The 24,736-nt window shown below is 39.4% G+C and overlaps 1 protein-coding gene across 4 annotated transcripts in view; it reads left to right on the top strand.

Annotated features, from left to right (window-relative positions):
* Positions 1-24,736, top strand: part of SLC39A12 (solute carrier family 39 member 12) — a 78,633-nt gene that overhangs the window by 31,561 nt on the left and 22,336 nt on the right. The window contains exons 6-12 of one of the 4 annotated variants that reach the window (XM_032880885.1): positions 2,997-3,168; positions 7,159-7,331; positions 9,883-10,035; positions 12,322-12,432; positions 15,320-15,386; positions 19,413-19,571; positions 21,067-21,128. In XM_032880885.1, the coding sequence (XP_032736776.1) occupies positions 2,997-3,168; positions 7,159-7,331; positions 9,883-10,035; positions 12,322-12,432; positions 15,320-15,386; positions 19,413-19,571; positions 21,067-21,128 (897 nt within the window). Of the gene's footprint in view, positions 1-2,996; positions 3,169-7,158; positions 7,332-9,882; positions 10,036-12,321; positions 12,433-15,319; positions 15,387-19,412; positions 19,572-21,066; positions 21,255-24,736 lie in introns of all 4 variants that reach the window. The other 3 variants (XM_032880883.1, XM_032880884.1, XM_032880886.1) reach the window with 3 other exon arrangements.

Raw genomic sequence — 24,736 nt, 5'->3', positions numbered from 1 at the left:
CCTCCCCACCCTCACCCCCCCGGGAGTTTGTATCTCTTAATCCCCATCATCTGTTTGCCCACTCCCCCAACCCTCCCCTCTAGCAGCTACTGGTTGGTTCTCCATGTTTATGAGTCTGTTTCCCTTTCTTGTTGTTGTTTGCTTATTTTGTTTTTTAGACAAAAACAGATTATTAGTTAGAATATTAGATATTTTTAAAAGTAGATTTCTGTTACTTCTGTATATATGTATATCATAAGATATGTATATATAAGATATAAAGACCTGTATTAAATTCGATTCTTTCAAACTCATGGTAATCATATTCAACTCATAGTGAAGAGAGCTGATGCTAATGTTAATCTTTGCTAAGTAGATTTCTTCAGGGCTGCCTTTTAGGAAGGGAGCAAATTTGCCTAATGAGACCTTATCTTTATAAAAAATGAAAATTGTTTCTTAAAATTTAGGAACTACCTACTTAAGGCATGTGACCTCTAAAATCAGTAATAGTCATTTCCTATGCTACCCATGCAAATGGTTCTTCTCTGTCCCAACCTGTCACTTTCCTTGTGACTCTTGATAGGACCCTATGACAGAGCAGATCTGAAGATCCTGCCTACGTTATTTAGACCAGTGATCCTCAAAGTGTTATACCCGGGAACTTCTTAGAAATGCAAATTCTCGGGTCCCACCCCAGCATCTGCTGAATCATAAACTCTGAGAGTAGGACCCAGCAGTCTGTCTTATAACAAGCCCTCCAAGTGATTCTCAAAACTAAAGATCATGAGCCACTGCTTTAGAATGTTTGTAAAGTTATCATAGAAGTCTGATGATATCAAAGCAAGGATACCCATATATTGAAGTTTTACGCAAAGGAATAAAGATATTTTAAAGGTTATTGGCTGGATAATCTAAATTTTCATTTGACTTTGTTCTTTAATAAAAATATTTGGGGTTTCCGATTTATAGAATATAATGAATCACCACTAAGGACATTTGTGTTAGCGATTTCAGAAGAAATGTAAAACAAACAAACGACCTAAGTAGCACAGGAACGGCACGTAAAGATCAAGGGCACAGAAGCTTATAATAGAATATCCTTACTCTAGGAGAAGGTAGTCTAAGACCAGAACGATTCAATTTCTTGGCAGTGAACTGGTGAAAGATGGGTGTCATTCTGTTCATGTTTCTCTGCACTGCTTTACTTACCAATCCAGCCCTCCTCAATGAGCATGCTCGTTCCAAAGGATTCATCATCGAAAGTCTGTGGCCAGTTTCCCTTTGTTGTTGTCAGTACATCTAATGGTGAAGCAATTATATTCTCTTAGTAACACGGTGCAAAAGAGAAGTTGTCTTTGGCACAAATTACTTTGACAAAGGGAAAAAGAAAAACCCAAGTTTAGCTTTCTGTTGTTGCTTTCCCTAGTAGAAACCTTTTGGAGTCTGGCCGGGTCCTTTTCTGAGAAATGCCTTCCTCACCCACAGGCGTGAGGCTGGCAGCCATGTCTGGACAGTCTGATCCCACCTCCTATCTCGTGGGCAAAACTGATTGAACCAGAGGGATGCCTGAGCCCAGAAAGCACATCTGTGGCTTTGCTGAAGCAATCAGATCTCTGTCAGGACTTGCAGACTCAACTCAGTCTTGGGTTTGTGGGCTGAGAGGTCACTTCAGAGTTGGGATTTATATGGTCGTGTGTTTACTAAAGGAGAGAACACTGGACCGCGAAAGGAAATAGATACATGCAGCGGGAAACAGAAAGGAGAAAACACTTGGCCCCAGTGAGACAGAAACAGAAACATCTTTGGTTCTCATCTTCTAGCTTCAAGTTGAGTTCTGCCTGAGTTCTACCTTTTCAATCTCTGAGATCCTTAGTGTCCTGCTAATACAACCTCCCCTTGGTTCTCAATGATTTGAGTGCGTTCTCTTTCCTGCAACCACACATTTCCTGATCAAGATAAAACATTTTTTATTCATGGACTCATCCCCCCAAAAATGTATGTGGGGAAAACTCAGCAACTATGTCATCATTTTCTGATCAGCAGTCTGTCTTTGTTAAAAACCCTTAACATTCTCCAACAGGGCAAATCCCACAAGCTTCGTAAAGCTCTGGTTTTCTTCAGAGACCTTACTGATTGTGACTAAAGCTCACAAAGTCATTGCACTAGGGTTTGATTTCACCCTCTGTGCTGGTGGAACTATATACACATTAAAATTTTAAACGCAATTTTTGATACACAAAATCAGCCCTGAACACTCCTGAAATGCACAAATGCCCTCTGGCAGTTTGAGAGACCTGTTGGATTGGTTGTTTACCTATAATCCTTATCTGTCAATGATTATGTCTACATTTGCTGTAGAAAAACAGCAAAGATAGAGATAAGCAGCAGCGCAGGGAATCGTAGTGATTTCAATTGTTTTTGTGGGGAAGGGAGGTCAGTTCCAAAGGTATCCATATTATTTAGTGTTTACACTCCCGCTGGTTGACACAGCATTCACCTTTTAAAATATTTACTTTTATTACTTTTGAAAATACATATTGGCTACACAGGCTTTTTAAATCAGAGAATATTAAAGACAATGATCTCATTCCCTCAGAGCTCCTGTTTATCATACGAAATCTTGACTCTGTTGAGACAAAGCCACCATCCACACTGAGAAGCAAAAAAAAAAGCATCAAGGTTTTTAAACTGCTGGTTAGAAAACCATTTGACACATTATAAAATCCAGTGCAAGTTTTCAGGAAAGAAAAAAGGGTGTAAAACTCATACTACATCGTACTCAAAACGAAAGTGAGATACAGCTGACTTTGATCAGAGGTTGAAAATAATCCTTGCAATTGGTCAGAGGTTGAAAATAATCCTTGCAAATTATGTATGCACAAAAAGATTGCAGGGGGGAACATGCAGTCATGGCTCCTTGTGTCCTTTTTACCCATTCCGTTGAGCTCTGACTTCTCAGGAATGACAACTGATGGGAAATTTGTTTGTCGTGATTACTAACAATGTTCTCTCCGTAGTCTTGCTTCTCTGCAGGGCAGCTGGCAGAGATATTTGTACAGAGCAGCCTTTCACCCATTTCCAAGGAAGACTTCCAACGAATGAGTCCGGGAATCATCCAGCAGTTACTCAGCTGCTCCTGCCAGCTGCCTGAGGACCAAGCAGCAAAGTTGCCACCGACCACTCTGGAGAGTAAGTTGTGGCTCGTCCCTGAGAAAGTTAGTGCACATAAGGTAGTGCACGTAATGGGGTGACCGTAGGATACATACTACATTACCAGGCGCTGCTCTCAGCATCTTACCTTTCTCAGCTCACTCGATCTTCATAACACTATGAGCTAGATACTGTTATTATCCCCATTTTACAGATAAAGAAATAGGCACCTAGAAGTTAAGTGACTTGACCAAGGACATACTGGGGTAAGTGATGGAGTTGGATGTAAACCGGAGCAAGCTGGTCCCAGCACCCTCATTGTCAGCCACTGTGCCAGATTACCTTTCATTGAATAGTTTCTATTTTGTATGTAAGTTACAGAGATTGATTTATTCTCTCTATATGACTCAGGCACGACCAACTTCAAAGTTCCTAGTTGAGAAGTGGCTTGGTATAAGAGAAAGAACATGAGTGATGGGATCAGAGCTGCAAGGTTATGTCCTACCTTCTAGCCCCAGCAAGCTCCATGATCTTAAGCCCTCTCTTTATTTCCCTGAGCCTTTTTCCACCTCCTGCACAGTGGGAAAGCAGTGATATCACACAGCTTACCATCCTTTCACACATCATAACACACATAAAAAACAAAGGCACACTGGGGTAAACCAAGGAGCTCCTCTGGGGTAGAAGTGACCTTGGAGAGAGTTGCCAGCCTCTGGATCAGGCTGGCATCCCCAGGAAGTAAAGGCTAGATATTTCACTCACCTGTATCCCACTGGATCACCGCAGTAAGCGAGCTCCACGATAAGGCTTCCTAGGGTAGCTGTAAGTTTCAAATGGGGCAATGTGTACAAAAATGTGTTCTGCACCCGAAAGTCACTGTATATGTAAAAGAAAAAGAAATTATGGCCAAAAACATCCATGATGGGTAGCAAAATGTGACAGTTAACATATGCATGCTTTAAATATTACCAGTGATCAGAGGGCCTTATATAGACTTTTTTAGAGCGTTTTCTTTCTCTTTGAGATAGTCTTGCAACGCTCATCAAGGGTGAACTATCCAGCTACACACTTCTAACACAGCATGAATTTTGCACCTTCAAGTGGCTCTTTTGAAGATTTTATGTGAACAAAAACCTGCCAGACCTAAATATCTAAGACTCCACATTCACTGAAAGGAAAAAAAGCAAATTAAACCTGAACAACGAAATAATTCAGCACCTGCTGGTCAGCATTGGCTCAGAAATGGAGAAGGGGGACAGACCATGGAGACCTAGGAGGCTCCATGAGCGTATTTACATGCCCATCCCTGGTCACTTTATCTGCTACATGGGGCAACTGTGAAATAGCTTTGTGAGTTGAGAATCTGTGAGAAATATTTCTTTCTAAGGAACACCTAGACCCTTCTGCGGTATGGTCCTCCTGAGAACAATTCAGAGAAATCACACTAACTATAGAACCCAGAAAAGCATTACTGTGTTCAACTTGAAATGTTGCATTATGTAATTTAAGGGAAAGGCATAAATAACAGAAAATGTGGGCTGAAGACAGAGGCGGGGGCGGGGTGATTTTAGGAAGAACAGGGTTTGTTGTGCTGGAATCTGACCCCGAAGCACCACCTGCATGTGGGGGTTCCAGGAAAGTTTGTTACAGCCCCCCATATATCGGGTTTCAGACCTATTCAAGGGAGCTGCTTAAGAATGGCTAGAAACTTAATGATTAAGTCAAGTTCTATTGTAATGATGGGAAACATTTCTATAGAACCTGTCTGCAGGCTGCCTGACTCCAGTCAAGATGCTATGACATCTCTGTGAGGACCTGGGGTGATTAGCAGAGTCCCATGGTCACAAATGACAGATTTGAGGGTTTTCAGGCTGTCTTTGTCTCATGAGGGCAGATGAAATCTGATTCACAGAAGACCAAAACAGATTTCTAAGCTCTCAGGTTAGAAAGGGTCCTTTCTCCTCCCAGACCTTGTAGTTGCCCTCAGGACAAAGGGGAGAGGAATAGAAGAATCAAAGGACTGGGAACTTTGCCCTTTACCTGGGAAATGCCACATCCTAATTTATCCTTGTGAATTCTCAACATTTGCTGATCTTTTATAGGCATCATAAAAATGTGGCAACTTTGAATTTTATTAGACATCCTTTGAATGTCTTTAATTATGTATTCAACGGGAAGAATGACATTCCCACATAAGGTCTATTTGTGGAAGAGTGAGATATGAATCTTGGTTATATATCTCCAGGGATGTTTTTATAACATAGGTATTTTTGTTAAGTCAGAACAAAATAAAACCTCTGAGTGTATGACTGATCCAAATCATTTTCATCATTTAAAAAAAATTTTAATTGTGGTAAAAAACTGAAATTTGAGTGAAATTTAACCTTTCTTAAATGTATAGCTCAGCAGTATTTTCACATTATTGTGCGATAAATTTCTAGAACTTTCTCATCTTGCAAAACTATAACTCTGTATCCATTGAACAACAACTGTCTTATAGAAGTTCCCTAGAAGTGAAGGGGTGGTGGTAAGAGTGGGAAAATTAAAATTTGAAAGTTTTTTGCTTCTTTTGAGTACACTGACAACACTATTTTAATATTAGACTCTTGTATGATTTAAAACTTATAATTCAATAAAAGTCCTCTTAAAAACAAAGACTATTATCATGTTACCAGCTTGTACAAGAATGACAAGTACAGAAAAGTAGAAGACCAGAATATTTTCTATCTTAACAAATCTTAAGACGGCAGCTTCTTAAAATTTACAATGGGTTTTAATTAATATGATAACTGAATTATTTAACTTCTTATCTGTAGTTACTAAAGGAAATGATGGTTTAATTTTATAATTACCTTCCTTCATTGTTTATAATTTGCCATGGCTTATTAGTAATTTCTAAATAAGTAGAAGACAGAGTATTTGCTCTGAATATTTGCCACCAAGGAAAATGGTGGCCTGGAAAACTCTTTATCCCCAAATCATTTATACAGTTGACCCTTGAACAACACAGGTTTAAAATGGCACAAATCCACTTATATGCAGATTTTTTAATACATATACAGTACTGTACTGTAAATGTATTTTCTCTTATGATTTTATTTTCCTTTCTGTTTTTAATTTTTAAGTAGTCTCCATGCCCAGCATGGGGCTTGAACTCATGACCCTGGAATCAAGAGTCGTTCAACCAACCGAGCCAGCCAGGCACCCCTCCTATGATTTTCTTAATGACATTTTCTTTTTTCTAACTTGACATTGTTCAAGGGTCAACTGTGCTTGACACTGAAAGCCATTTTTTCCCTCTCTTTTCATCTTTTTTTCTTCCCTTCTTTGCTTCTTTTCCCCTCATGCATATTTCCTTCTATTTGAATAATCTTAAAAATTGCACTTCCTGAATATTTTTTGAAAATTTAGAAACCTATTTTTTGATAAATTTAGAGGTTATAAAAAATGATTGCAGTAATTTAAAATATAGACTGTCCAAATTTATCCTCCCAACCATTACACATTCATTGATCAGTTCTTACTAATGCAAGCACTCATTTTAGGCCCTGAGAATAATAAACACTTTGGACGTTATGAATAATTTTGAGAACTTTGGGAAGAAAGTACTCACCTTGTACAGAAACCTAGGTCTTCAATGGCCCCAAAGTGTGCTCTCCCTCTATAACTCTGCTTCCTTGAATTCAGAAGGTTTAAATGGGATTGGAAGGAAATCATGACCAGTGGATGGCAGCCGATGTTGTGGTTTAAAGTGAGAGAAGTTCATTTCTTTGGTGGGGGGTGGTAAGCTAGGTCCTGTAGTGATTTTAGCAAGGGGTAGTTGGGGTCATTTCAAAGCAACAAGGTTAATGGTGAAAGTCTTTTCATCCTTTTCCTTAAAGATGAAGACCTTTTACACACTAGAACTCTCATATAACAATTCCATATCTCTACCTGCTGTATTGTAAGATGGGTTTTTCTGGAATTTTGTGGGCTGGGATCACTACGGGTGATGAACACTGACCCCTTTGCACTCTCCGTTTGGCTTAGAATATGGCTACAGCACAGTGGCCGTGGCCTTGCTCACACTGGGTTCCATGCTCGGGACGACGCTGATTCTGTTCCACAGCTGTGAGGAGAACTACAGGCTGATTTTACAGCTGTTTGTGGGTCTGGCTGTCGGGACACTTTCTGGGGATGCTCTGCTCCATCTTATCCCTCAGGTAACTCTTTTCCATTTTCCATGGAGCATTGCTAATTTCCATTTCCATTGAGTCACTGGCGGTGTCGATGCAAAATTTCACAGGGACTTGGCCAGTGTCTTCCTCGGGAGTAAGTATCATTTCCCCAAAGCACTTATGGGGGAGAAGAGAGAACCAATCCTTAGACTCTCCACTTGTTACTCTTATTTTTGAAATAAACCAAAAAAAGTCATCGGAGGCAGATTCATCTTAAGAGACATTCAGGAAGTATCCACTAATTATCTGTTAAATAAAAATGAATGGGCTGTAAGATGTTTGTGCTGAGTTTTCTCCAGTTGTCCCTGACACATCAGATCCTTTCTCTGCCTTCTCTGCTGTTCTTTTCCTGCCCCCAGAAGATTGTGCCTCCTCACTTCCTTGCGGGCTGAACTGTTGTTTGAATTCAGCCAATGGGAGGCGCAGCAGAAAAGCCAGGGCAGGAGGAGAGAGTGGCAGGGGTATTTCTTCCCCATGCCTCCTGGCTCTGCACTTGCTCTAGAAGCAGCAGATTACCTACCATACTCCAGCTCCCGTGGGATGCCTCCCCCTCCACCCCCACCTCCCCCTGAGCTGCAGAAACATGAGTTCCAACCTTCGCCCTTTCTGCTCTAAGAGTGGGAATGGTTTCCCGGTGTTGCTTGCTTCGGGACATTTCATTATCCCTTGTTCCTCCCCTTGCTGCCTGCACCTGTATTGCACCATCAATAAGCTGTCTTCATTTGAACCATCAAAATGAATTTCTTTTTTGCCTAATAATGTCTAGATTTTCCTTAAGCAAAATATAAGTACCAGGAAGCTGGCTCTTTGCTGAATTCTTCTGAGGCTCTTTATTTGTCAGAAATGACAGGGCAAAGACCCGAGATGCAAGAGTTAAGGCAGAAGGGGCTCGAGATGAGGTTATTTCTTCCCTCTGAAATCTCTTGGGATGGATAATGATGGGCAAATGAGCCCCCCTCTTGCAAAGCCGGAGATGTTAAAAATTTCCACAGGCCTCTGGCAATTTCCTACAGGGTCACTCTTGTTGCTCAGAGGCTCAAAAATGATTAGTTGTTCTGAAAAATCACAAAGTAAGCCTTGGAAAATGAAACAGACCATTATTTGTTTTAATTTCCCTTGTAATCTAATTTTCTGGAGATATTTCAGGGCTTATTGGCTGGAGGCAGTGGCCGAGGCCTTTTCCTAGGTCCCTTTAGTCATTGCAGAGCTACTTACTGCTCAAGATTCTGCAAATACAGCAAAAGCTTCCTGTCCCTCCCCCAAAGGGGGCATGGGGCTCCTGACAGCAGGTGTGGACTTAGGCAGATTGGGGGACAGTGTGTCAGCTTGTACTGCAGAGACATGTTCCAGAGAAAAGCTTAAAAGATCAGCTAGGTCTCCTGAAGATTGGAAGGCAACTGTTTCATTTGAGGGAAGACCCATGGAAAGGTTATTGGGGAAAGGAAGGAGAAGATGCAGCACAAGTGTTTGGGAAGCTAGAAAAATCAGTGGCCGCACAGGAACAAGAAAAACACACTACTGTCATGATTTCCTCTTCTCAACTAGCAAAATGCATTCAACTGAAAGGTCTATATTTTATTCTGAGCTTGTGGGGTTTTTTTTTGTTTTGTTTTGTAACCTTGCCACGTCCATTATTTTAGGAAATATCATCATCATCAATATGAGATGGGTATCCTTTAATATCTTTACCAGAGGGAAAAGTTGAATAACATATACTGGTTTGTAGTTACGTTCATAAACTCAGTGTATATACTCGGATACATATGCATGCTTACACATGTACTCATATGTATATGTGCGTACACACCTACACATGCACAAGTATGTATGAACACATATATGTACAGTATGTGTGCATGGAATTTCTTTTTCTTTTTCTTACTTTGGTGGTCAGTAACATCCTAAATGTAGAAAACACTGAGCTGTTTCCCAAATTGCCTTCTCCTTGGGAGGGAATATGATACATACTGATTTACCAACTCACAAGAAATCATGAGGTCAACCAATGGGATGAGTCAACTAGAAGAAAATTCCTAATGTGTTTCTTGTATCCTTTTGCTTCCCAGAAAGCTGACAGTATTGCTGGGTATATAGTGTACACTCCGTGGAAGAAGCCATTCAGGCAGATTTCTCATTTATCTGAATATTTCTTAAATTTTCTTTAATTGCAGTGGGCATGGGGGAATAAACCTTGGATGAAATATATATTTCTCCTTCTTTGGGATATAAAATACACTGATCTGTTATAAAGACTTGCTGGGCAAATAGATACGAATTGAACTCTGGGAGGTGGGACTGAGAATATATGAAAATTTGGTTCTCCTTTCTTTTCTCTTGTACACATGTTGTTTGACCCTGAGCAAATCAGAAGAACGCATACAGCTAAGAACAGACTGGGCTTTGAATGATTCCAGCAGTTTCATGGGGTTCCCCAGAAGGAAATGTGAATATATTTAATACTGGACCTATTAATTAATATTTAAGTCATCAAAAGTTATTTCTTTGTGTCTCCCCCCACCCCCTTTTTTAAATAAAGGTTCTTGGTTTACATAAGCAGGAAGGCTCAGAGTTTGGACATTTCCATGAAAGCAAAGGCCATCTTTGGAAACTGTTAGGATTAATTGGAGGCATCTATGGATTTTTCTTGATAGAAAAATGTTTCTTTCTTCTGATATCACCAAATACCGAGGTATATTTTAAATTTTATTTATCTTTTGCTTTAGAACTTCATAATACTCATCCTTTATTTCAAAAGTCCTTGTTGAAATGTAATTGACATCTTCATAAGGTTCTCTAGGTAAAGGTCGGGGCTCTAATTTCCAGAATATGCAGATTATTCTGACTGGCAGATTTCCTGTAGGTATGGTTATTAATATTTTTAAACATCCACTGCTGGCCTGTTAAGGTACTTGTTAAAACCTGCTATTTGACCTTTGTAGCTAGTTCAGAAACAGGAGACTATTTCATGTCTGGGAATGAAGGGACCCAAAGGCCTAGCTACTAATCAGCATTTGGATGTCTTTCCTAACCCAAAACAAATAAACATGCAGACAAAAACTTAGAAAATTCACAAAATTACCCATCATTTTCTATCCTAAAAGAATTTAAAATTATAAAAACAAGGAGCTCAGAAATGGGATTTGTGGCAGATATTCCTTTTTTTTTTCCAGCTGAATAATTGCATCCATTGTGTCTGTATTTGATCAATTTCTGCATCTGTGATGAAACGCAAAATGCAGTATGGTTTTTTAATGGATTCGTTTTGCTCTTACACATTATCCCATCAGCCAATAGATTAATTGGTGGGATGGTTAAAAAGGTAAATGTGTGCAAACAGCTCTAGGAGACTAAAATAAAGCAAATTCTCTTTACAAGGTTCTGGGCCTCTATTGTCCCATGTGGTTTTCCACTTATTTTCTGGCCTTCTCCTTGTTCACATAATTTATAACGTCTCTTCAGTCTTTTAAAATATCAAACACTTGTTTATTATTATCCCTAAATTTATTTGAGATTCAGATTCTGTGCATCAAAAAATAAGATGGTTCTATGATAGATGGTAACACACTTAGAGTCTGATGTTAAGGATCTTGCGATCTTCTTTCAGCTTTTCTGTTTGAAACTTATCACAGTAAATAAAATACTGTTGAAATGGTCTTTTTTTTTAAATGAAGCAGGGTTTTTCTTTGTCCTGGAGCCCAAGGGAAGATGCTATAATAATTCAGAAATTAGGAATGCTAGCTTTGATCACAGTCCCGACCGTTGTGTGTTCAACAACTTAACCTCCACAGAAGGGGTTCTTATCTCGATAAGCACAAAAGACAATAATAGATCCTCTTTGTCCGCAACAAATTAGCATTGTCAGCCTGGGAAAATTAAATGACAAAGTCGACATATTAACCTGTGTGTACTACTTAGAAATTTAACCAGGATAGAAATGAGTGCAATAAACTCTGGCCATCCAAAAATGTCTAGAACTTATTCAGATTGTCCTTAGACCTTCCAGGGAACTTAAAATGAGTTTTAAGAACAGAATTTCGGGGCACCTGGGTGGCTCAGTGGGTTAAAGCCTCTGCCTTCAGCTCAGGTCATGATCCCAGGTCCTGGGATCAAGCCCCACATCGGGCTCTCTGCTCAGCGGCGAGCCCGCTCCCCCCCCACCCTGCCACCTCTCTGTCTACTTGTGATCTTTGTCTGTCAAATAAATAAATAAAATCTTTAAAAAAAAAGAACAAAATTTCAAGACTCACTATATTGAGTAAAATAAAAAAGAATGCAAATGTTTCAAAAGGTATAATACTTTAGTGGATGAATACATTTCTGAAGATACTAATTTCATAGTTACAGTGTAATATAGTTTCAGTTATCATCCTTTGGTATCCCCATCAGAAAGAATGAAAAATTTAATTTTGTAGTAAATATGATTTTGGGGTAAATTCAAAAGGCAATTTAAAAATTACCACCACTCAAGTCTTTCAAAATCATAACTAGACATTTAAAGTTTCATTCTTAAGGCATTTGGAATATGAATGATGTTTCAGAGCAGTACTGTGCTTCTCCAAGATGAGACATTTTAGCAAGTATTTTTCAGGATGAAATTCTCTTAGTGCTTTTTTTTTTTTTTTAAGATTTTATTTATTTATTTGACAGAGGTCACAAGTAGGCAGAGAGGCAGGCAGAGAGAGTGGAGGAAGCAGGCTCTGCCGAGCGGAGAGCCCGATGTGGGGTTTGATCCCAGGACCCTGAGATCATGACCTGAGTCAAAGGCAGAGGCTTTAACCCATGGAGCCACCCAGGTGCCTCTTCCCAGTGTTTGTGTGTGTGTGTGTGTGTGTGTGTGTGTGTGTGTGTGTGCGCGCACACGCGCCACTCACCACTTTGGCCAATAAGCGCAGTATTATATAGAACCATGAAACTGACAGAGGCTGCACCTGTGTTCTTCTGGCTTCAGCACTAATTTTAAACCATCCTCATCCAGCAGGGCGTGTCGTTGGTTAATGGGCATGTGGGACATTCCCACCACCTTTCGCTCAACTCTGAATTAAGTGACCAGTCAGGCAGAGGCAAATCTGCTTCAACTATCCAGTTGGTAGGTTACTGATCTGAGGTATTCTACTGATTTGATTACCTTCTTTCCTTTATTCTTTGATGAACAGCCAAAAATCAGCAGGATAGATAAATTCAATCCTGATTTGCCTTTCTTAACCATGATAAATAGCTTGGAAAACTTTGCTAAGCACCTAAAAGCTGTTTTAAAGGGAAAAAGTCTTCCCACAAATTCAGATCCTTGCTATCTACACCACTCTGAAACACATACAATCAGATGGACATAATATGTATCACAATCATTTTGTTTACAAGTTTTCATAAACAAGTTGACCTTAAGGTTTTCCATCTCGAGTCATCCTTATCCATGACTAGATGGGGCCAAATAAATGTTGAACAAGGAATTAGAGCATCTAAGAGTGGGGTGATCATTTTATATTGCAGTGAAGAATGGATTCTGTCCCCTAAGATGTTTTATAGTAAGTGGTTTCTGCTACATTGAGTTTTCCAGGATAAATATTCTGGGAGAAACTGCAAAATACAACCTCCAGTTAGATTTAAAACAACGTTCCCACTCTCGTTCTTAAAGTAACAAGAAAAGGGACAGGAAAAAATACGAAAGTAACAAATAGTAGAAAACTTGCCTCCTCTGACCATGGCCTTGGGGGAAGTGTTTATAGTTCAAGGATAGATTCCTAACCTAGAGATAAGGGTGCCGAACCTGAGACATTGCTACAGCAAAGGGAAGTCTGCCGAGAGATTACGGATCTAGAGCTAGCTCAAATATGAACGAAACCATCCCCTTAAACAAGCAATTTTTAAAAGCCTTATTATGTTTATTGTGTAGATATGTCACAGGTGGCTTGGAAGAAGATAATTTCAGGCTGAGAATAGTTTTAAAAATCACTTTCAGGCTGACTATTCCTTCTGTTTCAGTGAGGGGTTTCAGAATTCCAAGATGCATTTGAGCAAATCTCCGATGCTAACTTAGTGAGTTTTAAGCTCTTTAAATAAGCTAGCTCACTAAGAAGATATTCCTTTTGTTATTTTAGCTGCAGGATCGCCCTTAAGTGAATAAAAATAGTATGAGCTTTTAGGATTGTTTGGTTCAATTTCCCGGTTTTTCAGGAAGGAGGGGAGCTCATAATTCTCACCAATCGAGGAGTCCTGGATGCTTGCCTCTAAATTCCTGTACACAGTATATGGCTTTTTGGGGGAAAAAAATTCTAGAATAAATATTTGAACGCCTGTCTTTTAGTAGAACTATAGAACTTTTTTATTTTGGCTTTCGATACAATGTAAAAAAAAAAAAATCATATTGTTTTCTTGTTCACTCTTACCCTATGTCCTTCTGGTCCTACCTTACTTCTCAGCCACTTATCCAAAAATAGCCCATTACTACATCTTTTGAGTAGCTGCTACTGTTCTAATATGTGACATACAAGTTTACGTTCTCTGTTTCACATTTTTCAAAAAGATGCTTATGCCTCACATTAAATTTGTCTCAAAGTTTTTTTGGAAGTTTATTTAAGTAATCTCTACACTCAACATGGGGCATGAATTCACGACCCCAAGATGGAGAGTCACACACTCTTCTAATTAAGCCAGCCAGGTGCTCTTGTGACTGCCTTTGAAAGGACGTGGTCAACAGGCAGATGCAGGTTTTCCTCACTATCCAAAAAAAAAAAAAAAAAGAAAGAAAGAAACAAAAACCAAAAAAAACATTCCTATGAAAACTTTTGCAAGTCAAAATGGTATAAAGAAGCAATTATCATTAATTTACATTGAAGAATGTGTGAGCATTTCCAGATACAAAAAAATAATAACCTCTCTTGGGACCTTTTGACACCTTAGGACACGTTTTGCTAACAGGTATGCACAATAAATCGAGTTAAAGCACGGATGCTCACAGATACAGGTCAAAGGTCTGGTGGCTTGATGCTGAGACACTGAGTGCAGTTCCCGGGGAAAACGCTTGGCGGCGCCACTCAAGGTTGGGGTGCGTGCTGCCGCTTTCGCCTTGCCACGAAACGGATGCCGAATGCCGTTGGTGCTTTTGACTTTTCTCCGTAAAAGCAAAAATCCCATTCTGATTTCTGTCAGTTCGTGAAAACAGGTCCTAGTGTAGGTTTTTTCGTAAACGCAAAGGGGATGTAACATGAGCTTAAGAAAAATACTATGAAAAATATTACGAAAAATATTCTTTCACATCATAGAATGAGAAATCCGAGGCCCTGGGAAGGGAAATGACTTCGCCGAAATTGATCCATGAGTCAATCTCTGAAATAAAGTCATCTTAACTCACAGAAGTCAGTTTCAAAATCTTAGTTCTCTGTCCTATGAAAGAATTTTTTAAAAGCGTAAAACTTCTATCTTTTGTAAGTCTGTTGTACTTTCTTCATCAGCGAGATTCCTCTACTCTTGGCCAAAATCCCGGGAACAGAGTATTATGTTTTCAGGAATAACTGGAGGCATTGCATAGCTTTGTTCCCTATCCACAATACACAATGTGCTTTAAGATCAGAAAAGGAATCCTAGACCCACAGTCCACCATACAGAAGTGTCAAACTAGGTCAAGAATCAAGAATCGTTTTCTTTTTTCTACAGCTTTTGGATTTCATAAAGGCTTACATAATTTAAGAGCCTGCATTACAGGCTGTCTCGGTAGCCTCTAGCTCTGTGTGGAAGGGTCTGATGTACGTAAGAAAGCTATTTTCATCTAAAGGTACACAAGACAAAAAGTTTGCTTCTAGCCCTTTGGCTTTACAGTCTACGCTTGCCTATGAAATTTCAAAGTTCTGATACATCCCAGAATATTCAAATGTTTAAAAATCATCATAACTCTTCAGGTGTTTCAGTTTTACACCAAAATGATGAGCAATGCTAATCTTTCATCAGTTATTATTATTATTTTTTTTAATTTAAAATAGAAAGGCCCAGAAGATTCACAGGCAGCTGAAATTCCTGTAGGCAGTCTGACGGCCTCCAACAGAAAATGTGAGTACCAATTTTCAACAGTCAAACTTTAAATATAGAAAGTACCACAGAACAGGGTTATGTCTGTTTGAAAATAATGTGAGGAAATCATGTAGATTTCTTCCTGGGTTTGCATTTCACTATTACAGTCTTTATGAGAAAATATTTAATACTCAATCCTATCAGTCTTTCACAGGCACTGAGCATTGATATCAGTTGTACTCCATTCTTTAAAAATGATGTTTTCCTAAACTGTTTAAAACTGATCCTCTGGGAATGACAATTGCTATAAATCCATATGTAGTTATCAAGGCTCCTTTAAAATCCTGAGCACAGCGTATAGTATAGACTTGCAGAATCACTATGATCTGCAGCTGAAACTAATGTAATATGTGTCAACTGAATATCAATTTAAAAAAATTCATGTTTACATGATAATTGAGCCTTTTACTTCTTTCTCTATGAAGCCTGGAGACTTCTGTCACAGTCTACTGAAATTTGGTACAAACGTCTGTCTCATGTGTGATGTTGTCCCTGGAACAGTGGAGGTCAAATCAGAGATAACTCATCATTTGGATCTTACTCTACAACTCACTTGTTCATACAAATTTCAACCAACCTTTTTTCTTTCTGTGCTTTTCCCTATTTCTGAATTTAACGTACCAATTTTGTAGACCACTTTGTTCCTTTTGGCTTATGTTTCTGTAATTTTCTGAATTCTTTTGGTCTCTTTCAGTTTTCATCTGTTGTTTCCAAATCTGCCTAGTGGTTCTTATGGATAGTGCCCTTTTGTGACACAAGCTTCTCAGTGTTTTAATGTTAAATTGTCATGATTAGTTATTCCCATTCTACTATAATAGATTAGTTACCTCGTAATAGAAATAGCTAACATTATATGCCAGGCATAGCTCTCCACACATCATGGATTATCTTATTTAATACTCCTATGACTGACAAAAGTAAGAACAATTATTATCCCAGTAAAATAAGTGTAGAAACAAGCTGTTTGAGAGGGTAAGTTACTGCCCAGGATTTCATAGCTGGTAAGCTCCAGTACTGAAACTTACAAATGCTAATAGACCAACAATTTCATGATGGTCATTCATACATTCATTCATGCATCTGTGTCTTCTTACATTCTTTCATTCATTCAAGAAATTTTTGAAGTTGTGCTGTGTTTTGGGCACCAATGCATGCACTGGAGAGAAAAATAATGGTCTTTATCCCTATTTTGCAATGTGGTTGGGGTATAGATGCTAAAGGATCAAACACGATTGTAACGATCACTATTTTAAATGTGTTATATATTTTAACCTCGGTAATTTATTTATTTGATTCAAAATATGTGATTATGTAGTCTGTCTAATTCTGCTTTCAGGACATGGCTAGTAATATTTTTCCTTCTAAATCTTTAGTTCCAGAAGAGAGTCTAGAATGCCTAGCACCTAGTTGGCCTGCAGTGGCCATCTCTTCACTATCATTTTTGAAAGAAGGGAAGAGGGGAGAAGGATATACCCCATCACAGTAGGAGTGCTTTGGCAGATACTAGATCAGGGACCAGCGATGGTCCCATTCAAGGATTTTGGAAGCCTCCTATCTTTCCACCTCAGATATCAAGCTTGGCATACAGAACGCACAGTGAACAAATCCAAATTTGATTACTCAACTGCCCTTTTGCCAGGGACCTATTGAATTAGCTTCAAATATTTGATTACTTGTTTCACATTACCTCATTGGTGGAACTCGGCTTGTGTTTCAAAAGACAGGATGTGAACATCCTACCCACAGTCTGATTTAAATAAACAAAAAGTAACATGATACAAGGTCCAGCCCCCGTTTCACCATGTGAAACCTCATATAAGTTAGAAATGTGGACATGAATATGACTGCCAGGTACATAAGCAAAGATAAAATATTATTGATAATTCTGTAATAAGTACATTAGATTAGCAATGGATGCTGGTCTTATCTTCCACTGAATCATGTGTAAATTACCTTAAACATGATGATATACAGTGTGCTTATGGGGTTTCTATTACAAATATGTATTTGCCTGGGGCTTGTTACATGTCCATGATCTGACATTTAGAAACCCGTAATTAGAGGTAATAAAATAATAGAAAACAAAAATAGCCATACTGTTTCTTAGCAGAGTATAAATTGAGTAAAAATTTTCCATTTGAAGATATGCTACTTGTATCAAAACTACACTAAAGTACATGGAAATCATAATGTATTTGCATGCTGCAATGTTGCCAAATGTATTATTTTAAATTGTTTTATTTCCACAAAGAAGAGCTTTATTTCTGAAAATTGGCAGGAATAGCAAAGTGACCTGGTAGGATTATTAGATTCTTAGAGTTTCTGGGCCATGCCAATAAGAATTCCCTGAATTTGATCATTTGGTATTTATTCTGTGTTTATGTGACCATTACCTGAAATTTTCTCATTTTTGATAAAGAATAAAATGTATTAGTAAACCACAAGAAGGATGTAAATTCATCCTACAGGGATAGGTCTAAATAAACATGAATTTCAGAAGTGAAATGCCTGGGACATGTTTTCAGAGTGGTCACTACATCTGTCTCCTGGCTCATAGCCTGGGCTCTATCTGACATTTACTCAACTGAGGGTACTTAGTTTATGGTGTGGGATGTGAAATGAGTTGAACTGTATTGTCCAGACAAAGTGGAAAACCATATTATAGCCCAGTGCCCCCATAGTCTTAGACCACATAATAGAAACCAGGAGGTATCATCTTTTTAGTTTTACTGAGTGTAAAATTATTAGAATACTGGATTCAGTTCTTTTTTTTTTTTTTTAAGATTTTATTTATTTATTTGACAGAGACAGAGACCACAAGTAGGCAGAGAGGCAGGCAGAGAGAGAGAGGAGGAAGCAGGCTCCCTGCTGAGCAGAGAGCCTGATGTGGGGCTCGATCCCAGGACCCTGGAATCATGACCTGAGCTGAAGGCAGAGGCTTTAACCCACTGAGCCACCCAGGTGCCCCTGGATTCACTTCTAACAGCAACAACAGCTACTACCTACACTGGTCAAATAGTGCATTAATTAAACAGTAATTAATGAAGTTTTACACAATAGAAATGGATTTGAATAGCTATTCTTATCAAATGGCATCCCTAGGTTGTTTACTGTGAAAATAAGTGTAATCCTAGGAGTACTTTTTGACTGTATTAGTTGTCCAATTCCATGAGGAGGTTATGCCAAGATACAGTTTTAGGTTTTCAAAAGCAGAAATTCTGTCCATTAAAACTCTGGGCCCAATTATGATTAAAAATATGATAGTAATTATTTCTGTGACTCTATACTAATCAGATAATGTATATTATGTAATGGAATCCCATGAAAAGAGCTTCTCTTTATTTTGTTCGATGTCTGGCAGCTCTAGTCCTGAAGGTTATTTTTTTGGAAAGGAAAGGACACTAATTGATCCAAAGCTGATTTGGGGGCCAGCAGAGTTGTCCGTGGCTCTGTGCTGGTGAACAAGATACTTGGGGAAGGCCATAAGTGCCAAACAGAAAGGGAAACCCAATGAGCAGAAAATGGGCAGAAGTGTAACCCAGCCATCTAACACCAAGGACAGTCTGACCCAGAGGAGAGAGTGTTGGAAAACAGCCTCTATTTTAACGACATCCTATGGGGAGGGTATTAAATTATTTTAAAGTGCTTTACAAAAAATGCAAGTGCAGAGGTCACTGGTGGTATTTTGGAAGGTTATAACAATATTATTTTAATTTTTTCTTTTGGGATAGCTGAACAAAGTGACAGAATAGTGAATGTCATGCATAATTTATCTCGTTACGAGTCAGATCCGTTAGGAAAACAATGATCATGCAGCCAAATGTGTCAATTACCATATGTGCATCTCTAGTCCTGACTTATTTGAAAAGCTGAACCAAAGTGGGGTTGCTTAATTTGACGCGATGTAAGAATGTCGAGAGAAAATGGGGGAATGGGTTGTGTGTGAAGGGTTCCGTGACGGGTCTACGGCCCTGTTAACGCTTCTCACTTTATTTGGTTCTTTAGGCAAAACCATCAGCCTGTTAGCAATAATGATACTGGTTGGGGACAGCCTGCATAATTTCGCAGATGGCCTGGTGATAGGAGCGGCCTTCTCATCTTCATCTGAGTCAGGAGCGACCACCACGCTTGCCATCTTGTGTCACGAAATTCCACATGAAATGGGTAAGTCAGACGGTAGCATGGCTGTCTTCCACTTGTTGAGAAAGCCAGAGGGTATTTCTAGCTATGGTCTGTAGGCGTCTTTTTCCAACACACAATTGAAAGATGAATACTTTCCATTCATAATCTATTTAAATGGCAAGAAGAAGACAACTGGCCGAGGGAAGCTTCTGTACCTTGGGATAAAATTCACTCTTTATGATGTTTCCCCAGGGACAGAAGTCACTTGTTTTGGATTCTGGAGAGTTCCAAATCTGAGAAAGTCATTTAGAGAAACCTCATTTTAAAGAACTTCAGCAAAGACTTTAAAATCTGCTTCTTATATGTGGGAAAAACATTAAGAGGGGAACTTGCCCCGTTATGTCAGCAAACAGGCCAATGAGATAAAATAACATTTAAATTAAAGCCAAACCATGGTTTCATCAACTTGATTTATATAAAATGTCTAAGACCAAGCATAAAATTGAAATGACAGGCGTCTGCTAGCAGATGCGCGTAAGGCTCTTTTTCTGGATAATCTTAATAGCCCTTGTAATTCAAATTCTGCCTCCCAGGAAACAAGAGAAGGCAAAATAGACATTTCCAAAAGAGACCCAGAAAGAGCGGGAGCTGGCTCCAGGTACACACATGCCCTAAAGAGGGGGCTCTAGACACTCTCATGGCCCCCACTGCCAGGTCTACACTGCCTCTTTGGGCCACCCCAACCTCGATATTCAGTGTCTACTGCCTAAAATCCTGTCACCAACTCATCACCCATCCTTAGAGCGGTTCATCCAAGGATCTTCCTGAGTCTATTAAAATGTACCTGGTCTGGGTGCCACATACTATGGCCTTGCCTTTAGCTATTATAATAAAACCACAGAGGAGTGTGACAGTCTGAGGCAGGCCAGCGAATGTGTTTTTAGACCTTCCTAGGACCGGTTATACCACAGAACTAAGTAACTACATCACCAGGCCATCTCTGGACTGAATTTCAGCCCTTCCCTATCTCCCAAAAAGAGACTCTCAGATCAAAAGGTCATTCTTCTTAGGAGGAAAGGTGTGGAGAGAATAAGGTCAGTTTTGGCAATGATTTTAAAATCTATTAAGTAGTTCTCTGTGCACAGGAGTTCTCGCAGAAGTAAATAATAAAAGCCAACATAACGTGATTTTGTCTGGCAAGTTTCCAGGCAAAAAGGTTTAAAAACTGCAACAGCAAGTGCTTTATTCTGCATTTATCTAGATCACAGGGTGCCAGGAACTAAAGAATATGTCAGTCCTCCGGCATAGGTTAGCTTTAGGACTAGGAAAAGGAAGACAGCTCTTGAGATGTAACTTCCTAATGGTACAATGAGAATCCTAGAGAGATATAAGAAATGTTTTAGCGACTGGTCAGTCAACTTTCCTTGCAAAATTGGTCCCAGTTGCTAAAGTTTGAAGCAACCTAATAGCACATTACTCCAGGAAAGGTATCATCAATTGCACAATGATTATGTTTTCATTTTCCCTTAAATTTCAGGAGACTTTGCCGTGCTCTTAAGCTCTGGCCTTCCTATTAAGATTGCCATCCTTATGAATTTTGTAAGTGCTCTCACTGCCTTCATAGGACTCTACGTTGGCCTCTCAGTATCCGCTGATCCGTGTGTTCAAAACTGGATCTTAACAGTTACTGCGGGAATGTTCTTATATTTATCCTTGGTGGAAATGGTAAGCTCTGTGGCTTTTCTATGTTGTGTTTCTAAACTCTGAAAATGTCAAACAGAGAGCTATAAAATGGAAGGATAGATGAGAAGAGGAGAATATATTTAATAACATAAAAGACTAAGGAAATATTCTGTGTAATACGAGAAAGTAAGTTGTAGGCAGAAGAAACATAATTTGAGATACAGAAAATATTGACATCCTTTAAGAGGATTTAAGTGGAATGAGTGAAACCTGTCAAATTGCCAAAAAAGTGATCATCAGTTCATTCTTCTCTGGTTTTGCGTCTCTATATGATACCTATCATTCTAGCTGAAAAATGGAAAGTTCTGTAAAATAGCCACCTATTTTGTTTATGCACTGGGTAATAGTTCAACTGAACTTGTCATTAATCAGCAGTTTGAATTCATTAACCAACTGTATTTTTTAAAATAATGATTTCATCTTTATTTCAGTTTTACTAGCCAAAGGGCTATCATGCTGGTGAAAAGAGAAAGATGATAGTGAGGGGCCTCTCACAGTACAACATTTATTTCCTAAAGATATCCTCCCTGACATGACTGGGAACTCGGTTATCTCCTCTCTTCCTCTCTAATCTGATGAAGGACTATAAGCTGGGAATTTTACTTTTTTTTTTCCCTCTTAAATTCTGGAATCTGAAAAATAAACCAGTCTTTTAAGTTCCCCTTCTATTAGACGTGGTATGACTTGGATGTGTTGAGGTAGAAAGTCCGAATAACTATCCTTTCTCATACAGTGGAATCACGCAAATAAAATAATATAAATGATTGAAAGAAATATTGAACAGTGAAAAGCAGTAGAAAGCCGGTCCAAATGGAAGTAAGATATGTGATGACATGTATCCTAGAGCAGAAAAGTAAAATAAGCAATTTTGAGGGTCATATGTGTAACAGGAAATGATGACTTGTGATATGGCAGAACCTTGCTATTGCCCCAGAAGTAAGTGAAGAGAAATGTTTCATGAGGAAAAAAAAATCGGAAAGGCAGGAACCTTTGCTGAAACAACCAGGTAACAGTGAATTCTGGAGGTAGAATTCAATGAAGGAACTCTTGAAATGAACACAACCATTTTAAACCCTGGTCTACATACTTTTGGCTTTTTGGTGGTTCTCTTAATTCTCATGAGATTCAGAGAGCTGAGGTGAACACCAAAAGGTACTTCCATGTTTAGAAATGTTCTTACATATTATTTACGATACTCGGGGAATTTCCTAATCTTGATAGTAAAGACAATACTAGGGGGGCAAGTTCAACACAGTTCTTCTGAACCTGAATCCTCAAACCAAGGTTGGTTCACAAAATTCTGTGAGGCTTCCAGTTTGAGCAGTTTGGATTGCTAACCTCTCCTAGTGGCTTCAAAAGAACAGTGTCACTCATCACTGACTGTTGTGAGCTACCTTCTGTTTAAAATGTCTGTATGTCAGTCCTCCGATTTTCACTCCGAAGTCTCCTGATTTTCAGTTTTCTGCTTCCAACTTCCTTTCTCTTTATGACTCAGTTGGGGGGTGGGCAGTTGCTGTATTCTTTTAAAGTGTATTCTGTTTTTTTGTTTTTGTTTTTGTTTTTTAAGTCTGGACCTCTCTTTGATGATGATGGATGTCTATTTATCTAGTTAATGCTTTTTTCTTTATTAGAGGGTCTGAGCTCCCAAAACGGACCTGAGGACATTAGCAAGAACCATTTGCCATGGAGAACCCTAAGCTAAATACGTCATTTTCCCCTCAGTGTTTCTCCCCCTGGCTTTGTAAGCGAAAGCAATTGCTTGTACGAAATGTGGCAGACATCCTATGAGATTCCAACTAGAATGAATCTTGACCTTGCTGTAAATTATTATTGGTCAAGGAAAAACTGGCATCCTGGCAAAAAGACAGGAAAGAAAATACTCTTGAGTTTCCTGGGGCTACTTCCTATAATCCAGGTCGCTTGCTCTCACGGCCTTTGGAGTAACTTCTAAATAAATGGGAGTCTTTCACATGGCAGCAACTTTAACTGTTGCTGTGCTCTGGGGCTGTGCCAGAGAAAATAGTCTTTTGTCATTGAAAGGGAAGAAAACAAGTCTTCAAGACTCTGTAAAACAGCAAAGAAAATAAATAACAGTAACAAAAGGGTAAGGGGGGGGCGGGGGATACTTTCAAGCACTGGTTATTTACTAAATGCTGGAAATTTACCAGGCACCTTCTGAGCAGGGCTAATATGAAAAGATTAGCTACATTTTTGCCTTGCTTGTTTGTTTCAAAGTAATTGGGCATGTTATTTCAAACTCCCAGAAGAAGAAGGAAAAAAAAAAAATACTAGGAGCAAAAAACGAGGCCATTAGTAATGAAGTCAGCAAAGCAGAGAGACTTCGCTAGGGAAATCTGCCAGCTTGAATTCTCCAAAGTGGTATTGCCTTCTCCAAGCACACTAACTCGCAGAGGCACTGATTGGTTTCTAAAGAAAGTTAAGAATGAAGCAGGGCTGGGTGGCCAGAGGAAATTCATTCTGTTATAAAGATCAGTGTGCTGGGTGTGGTACAAAAACAATGAATACTGTTATGCTGAAAATAAATTTTTAAAAAATGATTAAAAAAAAAAAAAAAAGATCAGTGTGCTACGATGGATTTGTCCCAAGCAGAGACTAAGACAAAGGCGTATGTGAAGGCAGTTTGCCCTGGGGGTGATCCCAGGGGCAGGAATGGAGGGCAGGTGAAAGGGGGCAGAAAATGATGGAAAATCAAGAAAACGGTGTGTCTTTGTTAAGTCAATCTCCACAATGGGGGATCCACCACACAGGACCTTCTGGGGGAAGGTTCCCATCTCCATTGTTCAGAGTTAGCTCCACAAGCATAGCCCCCCAACACACACACACACCCCTTTCAGGTTACGCATGCTTGAGTGCCAAGGGAGTTCCCACCGCATCCCACAGAGAAGCCCAAGGCCAGAGCAGGAGGAACACAGTGTGGGCTGAAGCAAACTTATGTGCAAAACTCATCAACACGCCCTTGGAAATGGTCTCTGCAGCAGTGGCGATTGTCACAGGTGGAGAATACGAGGAGCCCCTTCAAGGGCAGGAGCCAACCCAAAAACTCAGGAAAAAGACTCAATGCATGATAGTTAGTGGAACACGCTCCAAACCCGGTGGTCTTGAGGCAGTATTTGATATTCAACCATCTCTGTCCTCTAGCACCCAACTTTGATTCTCCTCACCTTCAGGCAACACTTTGGTGGACCCAGATTTCTTCCCTAGAAGGGCAGCCGGGTCTTCCCTAAGGGGTCTGCTTTGTCCTGGCCGGCTCCTGGTTCCTCTGATTGCCTGTTCCCCATTGTCATCAGATGGGAGCCGCAAGAGATGCTTCAGGGAACTCCTGGTTTCTAGATAGGTTCCTTGCTTCCTCCACCGTGTAACCATAACCCCAACTCCTCACGGTAGCCAGTGGCAATAACTCCCACCGGTTTCATAACGTTTATCCCTGCTGGTTCATGTGTTGA

This window comes from Lontra canadensis, unplaced genomic scaffold, assembly GCF_010015895.1.
Source record: "Lontra canadensis isolate GAN:19392208 unplaced genomic scaffold, GSC_riverotter_1.0 scaffold72, whole genome shotgun sequence".
Lineage (NCBI taxonomy): Eukaryota > Metazoa > Chordata > Mammalia > Carnivora > Mustelidae > Lontra > Lontra canadensis.
The sequence above is the reverse complement of the archived record's forward strand: the minus strand, read 5'-3'. Positions and strand labels throughout refer to the sequence as shown.